Genomic DNA, 11,274 nt, shown 5'->3' with positions numbered 1-11,274 from the left:
CCGCTGCCCCGCAGAGCCGATTCCGCCCTCAAACCAGAACCCCCCGCCCCGTCCCCCAAAGCCTCTTGAGAACTGCGGGAGGGCTGCGGGCATCCCCGAGGGAAGAAAACCGCTTCCCCAGAAGAAAACACCTTTCCCCCCCCCCCCGCTGCCCGCCCGCCTCTCCCGCTACCGCGGGTCCGTACTCACTCGGGGCGCGGGGGCTGCCCGGCCCCGGCCCGGCCGCTCCTCTCCCCGCCGCCCGCCTCGCTGGCCGCTCGCACCTACGTGCGCGGGGCAGCGCAGCCCCCGCCGCCCGGTTCCGCGCCAGGCCGCGCCCACCCACCCCTACGTGCGGCTGGGCAGCCGCGGTCCCCTCCCCGCCCGCCCGGCTCGCCCCGGCAGCCTACGTGTGGCCGGGCATGCGGGGCGCGGGCGGCAGGGCGCTCCGCGGGGAGCCCGGCTCGGGCGGAGACGGGGCTTCCCCCGGGGCTCGGCCCCGCTCCCCGCCGCCCCAGGGCAGCGCGGGGGTGAGGGAGGGCAGCGGGAGCCCTTCGTGGGGCACCTCGGGGCGGGAGCGTGGCGGGGCGTCACGTCCACACCGGGGCCGAGCGCGGGCACAGCCCAACAACCCCCCCCCCCCCGCCTCCCCTCAGAAGACCCCGCCGTGCCCGGGTCCGGAGGGCTGAGAGCGGTGAGCGGGCTGCGCTGCCAGGGGCGGGGAACGCCGCAGCCTCGGGCTCCAGCAGCACCCCCGGCTCGCTGCGGCTGCCGTGCGGCGGGGGCTGCCCGGCCGCTCCTTGCCTCCCCTCCCCCGGGCTGCTCCCCGGCCTCTGTGCCTGCAGACACAGGGAGGAACCGCCGCCCCCGCGGGGGCAGCGGGAGCGAAGCCCGGGCACCCGCAGGGCCTGACCCCGCCGCGGGGGGAGGTGACGGGGCCGCTCCCGCTCGCAGGGACCAGCCCGGGCTCCTCCGGTGCCGCCCCCCGGCACCGCGCAGGCCCGGGAGAGCCGCGCAGGCGCCCCGGCCCTTGTCGGTGCGGCGGGATGAGCGGGGTGCCGGGGCTGCGGGAGGACTGCGAGGAGCTGCTCGGCGCCTTCCAGAAGGCCGACACGGTCCGCTTCGAGCGCTTCGCCGAGCTGTGGCGGGAGCGCCGCTTCCACACCGTCTTCTAGTGAGTGAGTGAGGGAGGGAGGGAAGGAGGGAGTGAGGAGCCCGGCCGGCCCGCCCGCCTCCTTCCTCCGCGGCCTGCCCGCCGCCCGCACCGCCGCTGGCTCCGGGATCTTCGCCTCCGGGGGCCTGGCCTTCCCCCTGCCAGAGCCCGCAGCTCCCCGCTGCTGAGCTGGCCCCTCGGTGGTGCGGGAGGGGGACCTGAACCGGGGGTGTTGGGGAGCCCTGTTCTCCTCCAGGGCACGGTTTTTGGGGAGGGTTAGCCTGGCTGGTGTGTAGGTCAGCGACGGCGAGGCACGGAGCCCTGTGTCGTGCCGAAAGCTAATTAGTAGTTGGCCGTGAACGTGAGTAATTCGCGTGGTTTGGACGCTGGTGCTTCGCGGGGGGTTTGATGCGGTGCTCGTGGTGCAAGATGAAAAAACACGATTTGTAGGGTATTTGTTTCAGCTTTCACTTGACATCGGGCTTAATACAAAGAGGTGCATGCGGTGTTGTGTGAGGACTTCAGGTTTGGGTGTCTCTGAACTTGAGCCCTACGGTGATGTGGTTTAAAATACCTGAAGCTTTTTTCCTGCATGATTGGTTTTCTGTATTTTTGCTTTCTTAATTGGTGACTTTAACATGCTTCCTTTTTGTTCAGTGGTAGAATAAGAGCGTTGGAGAGGAATAAGCTCACAAAGAAGACTTTAGAACTGGCACAGCAGTACTTTCTGCCCCCTTATGCCTTCCAGATACGAGTTGGTGCTCTGTACCTTTTGTACGGGCTCTATAGCACACAGCTCTGCCAGCCAAAACAGAAGGTAATTGTTCTTCAGGTTTTACTCTCAGAAGATACTAGACATAAGATACATGGTATACCTCTGTCTGCTTTGTTGTCATAAATGCATAGGGCTTTTCCCTGTGGCTGTCAAAGAGAGCAACCGTAGTGAGAATACTTGACACAGCAGTATAATAAGCTTATCTGCATAAAACGTTGATAGTAGTAAGAAATATAGTAGGATCCTTTCTGCAGAGCTGTGGTCGTAGGTCATGTTATCTGCTAGGAGTCCAAGTTCTACATAGCAAAACATGATCACAGTTCCCAGCCGAATTCATTTCTATTTGTTGAGATATGCAGTTGGTCTGACAGCAGGCGCCTGTTTTGTTGCAGATCAGAATTGCCCTCAAGGATTGGCCCGAAATCCAGAGATTTCAGCAAGATCTGATTGACTCCCAGCACTATGATGCAGCATACATCTTCAGGACCCTGCGACTTGCCCGAGCATTCCATTTCACTGCCATGCCAAAGCCAGTGAGTTACTACATTAATGACTTCCCATTTCTAATACCTTCATCTTCCAATGGCTGACATTTCAGCAGGACTCATGTATTTACTTTAGCTTTGAGGCTGGGTTGAAATATAGTATGTCTTGCTCTAGGTACGTGGTGCAAAGCTTGGAGAGTGTTTGTCTTCTCACTTGAAAGTGTTTTTTCAGTATCTAATGTTCTTATTAGGTTTGAGATGTCTTACAGTCTGTGGAAATGTCAACCTCTTAAATCTGGATGCTGGATTAAATTCTTGACTAGGGAATAATTTTTGAGAAGTGCTGACTCTTGAGCACTTGACAATAAAGTTGCATGCTCTTGTGGATGGGATGGTTTTATGCCCTTGAGGATCTCTTGATGATTGGAAATGCAGTAAGAATTTTCAAGAGGAGATGCCATTTTAAGTTTGCATTTAGGTTACAGAGCATTGTCTCTTGCTTTAGCTAAACTACCGAACTAAGAAGAAGATTGAGGAAAATGAATTTAAAGAAGAATTTAAAGACCCAAGTAACAGAGTGAACAGCTTCATCACTAATGATGTATTGGAGGTACAGTAACTTTTTAACCACTGATTAATTACTGCTTTTTTTGTTTTGTTTTTCTGCTACTGCTGTCCAAGAGTTATAACTTGGCTAAATAGCCTGGTCTTGTCCTTTGGAAGTCTTGTGGAATGCAGACTAGGATAGTAAGTTATGCCAGCAATTCTGCCAAACACTCAGAAACATGGCATTTATTTTGGAAGAACTGTGGCACCTTTTTCAATACTGAAATATGCTCTATTATTTGGTGGTTTTGCTTCAATAAGATGTAACAGGTGGGAGGGGATAAATGTTTAATTGTCACTTAAACAGAGAAAAATGGAAAATGGTGGGTGAGGAGAAGCATGTCCACAGGTTGCAGCTGGAGCCTTGATACTTGTGGTAATATGAATTTACTTATCTGCAAGTTTATAGCCTTCCCTAACCTTTATTTCTCCTCTTAAAACTTGTTTTTGTTTAAGATATAATACATTTCATAAAAAATTTATTAATTCAAGCTGGGTATAGGTTCTTATATTGCTCATTATGACTCAGTAATAGGTCTTTGTTTACAGATTTTTTTCCATTTGCTACTAGCAAGTGTATATCATCAACAAGGTTGACTATTGTGGTACAAAAATCTGTCATCTGTGAAATGGCAGGGTGAGAAGACTTGCTTCCTCAAAAGGAGGAAATACAATGTTTTCTCCAAAGAGTTAAAAGTAGACCACCATATCAGAATGAGATCTCTATGAACAGTGCCCCTGAGTACTTCTGAGACTTTATTCTTAGTTTAAATGACTCAGGGTGATCTTTCTTTTGCTTTTTTGGTGGGCTGATGGGGCTATGCTAGGCAGCAGATTGCTAAGCTCCCTGGAGCTGAACTGATCTGAGCAGAATTTCTTTCTAACACTCCTTTTAGTTCCACAATCTCCTTAGAATGGTTGGTATAACCCTGGTTTTGTTCATTGAGGACTAATACTGCTTTACTGCTGAATTATTATTTTTTATTTTTTTCCTGAGAAGAGTATCTCTTTTATTTTAGGAACTGATGAATATTCATGAACACTATCAGAAAATGAAGTGTGTCATTTCAGCTGACAAATCCCAGCCAGCCAAGGCATTGAGCTTGATAAAAGATGAATTTGTAGTTACTCTTAAAGACATAACTTTGGAACATCAGGAGTGGCAGCAGAACAGAATGGTAGGTAATATCAACCGTTGTGCTGTGGCAACTTAACAAGTTGTGTGAACATGTAAGAACTGTCTTGGTGTAATTACTTCTGAGTGTACTTTGTAAATCTCAGGCTTAAGTAGAAAGAGCTATAACACTGAAGATGTGAAATAAGTAAAACCCCAGGAAGAGTTACGGTGTGGAGGGAAGGACAGGGACTTGCAGGTGGTGCTGCCTCTGTGGTAACAAATGATTGCTGAGAGGGAAGCCCTAGAAAATGAAACTGGTGGCTATTTAATGACTGTATAAAGTCACAGAATCACAGAATGGTGGGGGTTGGAAGGGACCTCTGGAGATCGAGTCCAACCCCCTGCCAGGGCAGGACCAAATCTAGGGCAGGTCACTTAGAAACGCATCCAGATGGGTCTTGAAAGTCTCTAGAGAAGGAAACTCCACAAACTCTCTGGGCAGCCTGTTTCAGTGCTCTGTCACCCTCACAGTAAAGTTGTTCTTCCTCAAGTATCACTTGTTCTTGGATCAAGGAATGGCCGTAGTGTAAGACTGATGAAGGAAATGGGCATGTAGTTTAATACTTGTTTTTCACAGTTCTTGGATTTTAGCTGCATTATTTATGGCAGACATTTAAATTATTTTTTTTTCCAGAAATTATTCCTAAATGCTAAAGAAACTGGTGAAATGTCAGATGAAAAGAAAGAAGAGACTTTGTTAGAATCAGAGGTAAGGAAAATGAACTGCATTGCACAGGACAAAAACTGTTAGTTTTTTTTACTACAGTTCACAGGCTAAGCAGTGTATGCCAAGGCTTGATGGTGTTAAAGTAACTTCCAGGAATAGCTACTGGGGCTGGTTGCTGTTGGTTGGTTTGTTTTTGTTTTAAAGTGGCATGTCATTGCTTTTTGTTCAGCTGTGAGCATTCACTGTTTGATAGCTCTTGGATGCTCATAATAAAAAGTCTTGTTTCAGGTAAGGAGGGGAATGAGCTTTATCTTCTTGGCCCAACTCCTTTATGGTTCCTCCTGAAGTTTCAAGTAGATGCAATCTCAATTTTTTATCCTACAAAATTACCTCATGTTGTACTTATCTGCTTATTTCAACTTGAAATTTGAGTAAGATGTGAAGTTTCCAATTTGATTTTCTCCTCCTGAGCTTTGTGAGAGGGAAGGCAACCAGAATTATGGGCTGCCTTTTTAATGAAATTTGAACTTTTCTTTTTTTCCTTTAAGGAACAGTTAGGTGGCATTCTAATTATATAAAACTCATTCTAATTATAGAAGCACAGCTGTAGTGAGCTACTGCTCAAGGGATTGTCTGATGTGGTATTTCATTTCCATACTGCTGTCATAGAATATGATTTTGTTTTTCTGACCTGTTTCTTTGCAGGGTTCTGAAAGAGCAAATGCACTGGCTAGAATCAAATACAAATCTTACTCTGCAGTTGCTGAGGTAGGTATAAAAATTGATGATAGAGGTGTATTTGTTTTTAAAGAACAGTTTTATGTACCAGTTTAATGTAAATGTTGGGTCAGAAAGGAGCGAGTTTAAATTGAACTTTGTAATTCAATCTTTGAAGGTTCTGTTTTTTCTGACACACTGGGGCAAGCTGAGTCTTATGTTAGATTTATGGGAACAGTGCAGATGCAGTCTGTGCTTGGCAAGTCTCATTTACAAGTTGTTTTTTAATGTCTGTGCTCTTTGTGAATAGATGGAATAAAAATACGTGTGAGTGGAATTGCTTGAATTCCTTGAAGCTTAGGTATTGGAATCTCTGAAGATGCTTGTGAAAATGGAACATGGGGGTTTAAAGTTAATTGGAAGACTTTGGAAACATTGTTTCAATAACTGCTACTTTAAAAATAGTGTTGATTTCTCTTTTTTACAGCAGGCCTGTGAGAAACATCAAAACTTGCCTTGTTTGTTAAACCTCTTATTGAAAAATCCATTATTAAATGAAACAGAGCTCTGGACCGTGCCATGGTCCAGACTTGTGAATATGCAGTGAGGCTGTTTTCTAGGCACCTAAGCTAAATATGATAGTAAAGAGGCTTTATGGTGCAGTGGTTGGGGAAGTGTTCTTTTGCCTGCACACGGTGGTGTGCAACATAAGTGGTGTCTAAGTTGCTAGCAACAGAGAATGGTTTGAAGGTGAATGAATCTTTCATTATCTGATTTTTAAATGATATGTTAAGATCAAAGAAGGGTGTTGTACTGTTAAAACTGAAGAAGAGTAACTAGTGGGAATCCTCCCATCCCTTCTCCACTCTGACGTACAAGCTGCTTCTTTGGTCCTTGCTGACTTGTAAAGTTCTGGGTGGCATATCTGTAGAAGTTTGGCTTTTTTGTATCATTCATATAAATGTTTGGGTTCTAGGCTTCCAAATCCAGAAGACATCGTCAAGTAAAATTAGAATCTTCTGAATCAGGATCAAATTATGGGAAATCTCCAAGACAAAATAAAAAAGCCAGTAGGAGACCACAGGCAACAAGGAGGAGAGGTTCTTTGGAGATGAAAGGTATTTCTCCATTGCGTTTGTGAGCCTGGACAGAGTGCAGAAGTTCATCCGTTCTTTTGCTAGCTGGATTAAATTTTACTGTTGATCAGTGGAAGGTAGAAGATTAAAGAAATGTTATGCACTACCCCTATTGTAACTGAACCATTCTGTCTGTTTTCCATGGTCTGGTCTGGCCTGGCCTGGTAGCAATCCAACATGAGTGCATGCACTTTATAGTTAATCTCAAGTCTGCTATATAGTCCTGCTAACTTTTCTCTAGAAAGGCATGACTTTGGAAGAGCATGTCCCGTGTGGCAGTGTCTTAATTTTTCCTATGTACTTAATTTTTAATAGTTTCTTAATTTTTCTAGAGATGCTAGAGGTTGAGATACGTCTGTTTCCTCTTCTGACAGGAAGACTTAAAGGACTAACCATTGATTCTTGTTGCATGGTATCCTCATGTATGTTAATACATTCTGACAGAGATCAGGTCTCAGAACTTGAGACCTTACTGTTTGACATGAGACAATGTAAGGCCTGGTGTGAGAGTACTTTGCTAGATCAAAAAAGGAGATGAGGAGGGAGAGGGAAATCAGCTATTTCAGGTCTCTGTTGAAGACCTGAAATAGACCTTACTCTTCTGTAGTACTGTTGCTGATTTTTGGCCTACCTGAACTGAACAGTGATTGATTTAGTTGTTTTACTCTCATACCATTTATGTCATCTGGATTGGTGCAGTTTTACTTTCTAGGTGTTTTCACATCCCTGCTCATGCATGTGCTTTTTAGTCTTCTAAGACTTTCTTTCCCTGTCTCTCAGTTCTGAAAGCATGGGGAAAATGCTTTTCTGAAGGAAATATCTGATACCCAGCTTTTACACTGATAGTTGTTGTTCTGCCATTGAAGTTTTTTTATTAAAGGTTAAATGAAGTTGAACAACAAAATAGTTTTAAATTATCTTTATTTTGAAGACAGGAATTTAATTTCAAAGTTCCAAACTCTATTTTCTGACTGACTTAGATTCTGCTAGAAAAAAAGTTACTAAGAAAATTCGTCTCTCTTTTAGAGCAGCATTAAGGCAGTGTTGCTTTTGCTTCACTTTAAAACAGTAGATTAAATGTTGAAGAGGAATAATGGCATTTTGAATTGTCTATGGACTGAATCTGTGATAAGTGTGTTTTAAATTTGTAGTGTTTATTACTTTTTACTGAAGGTTTCTTTAGTGACGCAGATGAAGGTTCTGGGGAATGTAGGTGTTTCTCCACAGCTTTTGACTAGAAAGTTGAGATCAGCAAATGAACAGTCTTTTAACTGCTGGACCTGAGATGTAGAAGCAAAATAAATTAAAAAAAAAAAGTCTGACAGTTTGTCCCCAAAAAATCTGTCAGCAGGTGAAATGCAAGTGGCAATGGAAACTGTAACTCGGCATATTGGGATGCCTGTAATCACAGAAGAGGAGAACTCTGGTGAAGGTACAGTGATTAAAATTCTAATAAACTGGGGATTTGTTTTCCTGCTGTGCTGTATTTTTCTGAAACTAAAGCTGCTAATTGGGACCACATCTTGCTGCTGCCTTGCAAAAGCTAGGTTAGTTTGTAGCCTGTAAATTGTTCCATGAAAAATTAAAGCTTTGATTTGAGACTTTGTTACCAGCACTTATCTAGTGACAAAATCCTGCAAGTCATGTTTTTTTCTACATAGATTTCATTGTAGCATGTTCAGAGTTAAAATTTGCTATAGAAGTTGTCTGACATAATTGGGGGAGATTCTGTGAAAAGCAGCAGAAGAGTGAATGACTTTGTTGTCACTCATATTACTGGAAATAACATAATTTTTATATGGAAACAATGGCAAAGCAGGTTTCTCAAAGCTGGTGGTGGAGTTGCTCTATGGAAGCATCAAATGCACATAGTACAAATTGAGATGTTAGGTGGTCTTGAACTGCCCTGCCACTCAGGAGCTTCAGGTTCTGTTCTCCAGTGTTGCTTGAGGAGAACATAAGCACCATGGAAAAAACACAGTACCAAGAAAATGGCATCCTCTTTATCTCGAGGTGCCTTATTTAGCTGTGCTGTAGGAAGACCCCAGGGTACTGCTTTGCTGCCATGTCTCAAACAATGGGTAGTGTGCCTGGGAGAGGAGCTGCCAGCTGAAGGCCAGTTCTACTGGCGTTTCCTGACTAATCTAAGGCTGGTGGGTCTTGCTTATGTAGGAAGGCACACTTGATAGACCAGAGGTAGTGGTTCATAACCTGCAAGAGTAGGATTTAATTAGGTTGCTTAAAAGGGGAGCAAAGGGTTAAGTACAACTTTTGGAGAGCTTTAATGACATAGATGAATATGAGGAGTATGTTGGAGTTGATTTACTATCAAAATTGTATGTAATGGAAGAATATTTCATATAAGGGAGCATAATAGCTATTCAAGTACTATTTGCAGTGAGGTAGTACATTTGTATTTCTCTTTTTAAAAGCAGAAGGGCATCTTGTAGTACTGACATGGGTTTACATTCTTTGATCCTCTTAGTTTTAGACAATGTGATTTCATTCAACTTTAAAGGGTCAAACTGAAGGCACAGTGGTGCATTTAATATTGTACTTTATTTACTTTTCCCTCAAGTTTTTGTGGACAAAAAGTTTCTTTCCAAATCAGGACCATTCTCCATTTCTCAGAATTTTCCAGGAAATTCTGAAGCATTAAAACTACTTATAAGCAATCTCTTCAGGTATTTTGTGCTTAATTTGTGAATATTGCATTTGTCAAATTCGCAAGGAAATCTTACAAGTGTTCTTGAGGATCAGAAAACTCTCAAGATTCAGTAAGTTCTGAAGTACAGTATTTTGTCCCATCAATAGAATTTTAATTGGTATTTTGAATGACAGAGTAGTATAGAATCTAGAAAGATATTTTTCATGGTTAAAACCATGGGTAGAGGCATTGGGAGGGAATCTCAAGAGCTCATCAAATTAATTTCCTTTGCTTCTACTTAATCATTCCCGTGGTGAAAGTTAGATTGAAGAGCTTGTCAGAAGTATCTCTTTATTTCCTTTCAGAAGTATCTCTCCCCAAGAAGAAAAGAAGATGTTAAAGGATACAGCTGGAGAAGAAATAATGTGAATTTTAATGATAAAATGTAAATGTCAGTAACACAAAGTGCTTGTTTTGGATGCCTTTGAACCTACACCAACTGTCCAGGACCAGAACGACAGGTGACACTAACACCCGAGCTGTCTCATTGTACAGCACCTGGTGCTTTTCTTCACCTGGTGAATGCTTCTTCTGGAAGACAAAGTTGCTGTGCCCTATTTGGGATGGGGAGAGAAGATGGTTGTTTGTATTTAGTTCACCCAGTGTGAGTTAGCACTTGGAGCTGGTGTTGATCTGCAGGGGTGTTTTTAGCTGAGACTGTTACCAGAACAGCTCACAAAATAGTTGCCTGTATGAGACACATTTGTAGTCTTTAATCTCTAAACATATCATTAAGGTTACTGACTGTTGAAAACGAGTGTAATAAATTATTTTTCACAGTTTACTTGTTCCATTTTGTATTGTGTCACTTCAGCACTGTTTGTAATGGTTTGATGCCAGAGGTGTGGGAAATGAACTTGGTGCCAAGCCTTTAGTTGTGCTGTCTCTAGCACATCTGGATTCATTGTATATTTGAATGAAGAAACGTAAAGTGCATTAATATTAATTCTGGAGATGACCCTAAGATGTACAAGGACAGGACTGGAATTCCACATGGTCCTTATGAATTGTAGAGGTGATGTGGAAGAAGTGAGTATGGAAATAAACTTGAAGCTCAGTACTGAGAACAGGTACTGGATGGGGAAATGATTGCTAGGCAACAGTACTGCAGGAAAAGGCAACAGTACTGCAGGAAAAGGCAACAGTACTGCAGGAAAAGGCAACAGTACTGCAGGAAAAGGCAACAGTACTGCAGGAAAAGGCAACAGACTGGTAATCATAAGCTGGAGTACTTTCTTTTAAACAATAACAAGCAGTAGAATTTGTCATTCAGCCCTTAAGGCCTTAAATACCCTTGTCAGACCACAACAATTCAAGAAGAACGTGGATAGTTACTCTCTCCATGGAATTTTCTCCATTTGATCATATCTACTATCCAGGAAAGGCCGAAGGAGGCCTTTTCTTTTCCTTTTCTCCTACAAGAAGAAATATAAAATAGGGGAAATAGAAATAGGGATCTAAACTGAGTGAATTAGTTTGGTAGTCTGACTCAAGGGCCAAAGGATGGAAGTGCCCGAACCCAAAAGAAGAAACACTTAAGTAGAAATATTAATTATTTGGTCAATTATAAATAAAAGGGGACTCTATTAAATGCATTGGTTGGTAAGGAGGAATGGACCTAAATGACAAACAGGTTGGACACTGGAAAAACTAGTACTTAAGTGAGTGTTTCACTCAATCTTGTTAATTGTAAAAGAGGAAACACTTTATACTAAAGCCAAAACCTTTACTGTATAGTAAACTGAACAATCAAATATTCAGTCGAATAACCAAAATACTTACAGTCTAATCCACTAATCTATTAGTCCAGATCTAATTGTTACAGAAAAAAGAGTACTTCCATACAGAATAAAGTCTCTATAGTGGTAATAA

The 11,274-nt window shown here is 43.5% G+C and overlaps 1 protein-coding gene across 2 annotated transcripts; it reads left to right on the top strand.

Annotated features, from left to right (window-relative positions):
* The first annotated feature begins 1,012 nt into the window (after positions 1–1,012).
* SNAPC1 (small nuclear RNA activating complex polypeptide 1) lies at positions 1,013–10,186 on the top strand. 2 transcript variants are annotated; one of them, XM_051621920.1, is made up of 10 exons: positions 1,013–1,153; positions 1,790–1,949; positions 2,300–2,440; positions 2,898–3,002; positions 4,018–4,176; positions 4,810–4,884; positions 5,548–5,610; positions 6,536–6,677; positions 8,047–8,127; positions 9,708–10,186. In XM_051621920.1, the coding sequence occupies exons 1-10, from the start codon at positions 1,026–1,028 to the stop codon at positions 9,740–9,742; spliced, it is 1,089 nt and encodes a 362-aa protein (XP_051477880.1). In that variant the 5' UTR covers positions 1,013–1,025; the 3' UTR covers positions 9,743–10,186. The 2 variants fall into 2 exon arrangements, with proteins under 2 accessions (XP_051477880.1, XP_051477879.1); XM_051621919.1 differs by having other exon boundaries at positions 8,044–8,127.
* The last annotated feature ends 1,088 nt before the right edge of the window (positions 10,187–11,274 follow it).

The sequence above is a fragment of the Apus apus genome, chromosome 5 (genome assembly GCF_020740795.1).
Source record: "Apus apus isolate bApuApu2 chromosome 5, bApuApu2.pri.cur, whole genome shotgun sequence".
NCBI lineage: Eukaryota > Metazoa > Chordata > Aves > Apodiformes > Apodidae > Apus > Apus apus.
Note: the sequence above shows the minus strand (reverse complement) of the source record. Positions and strands in the feature narration are given on the sequence as shown.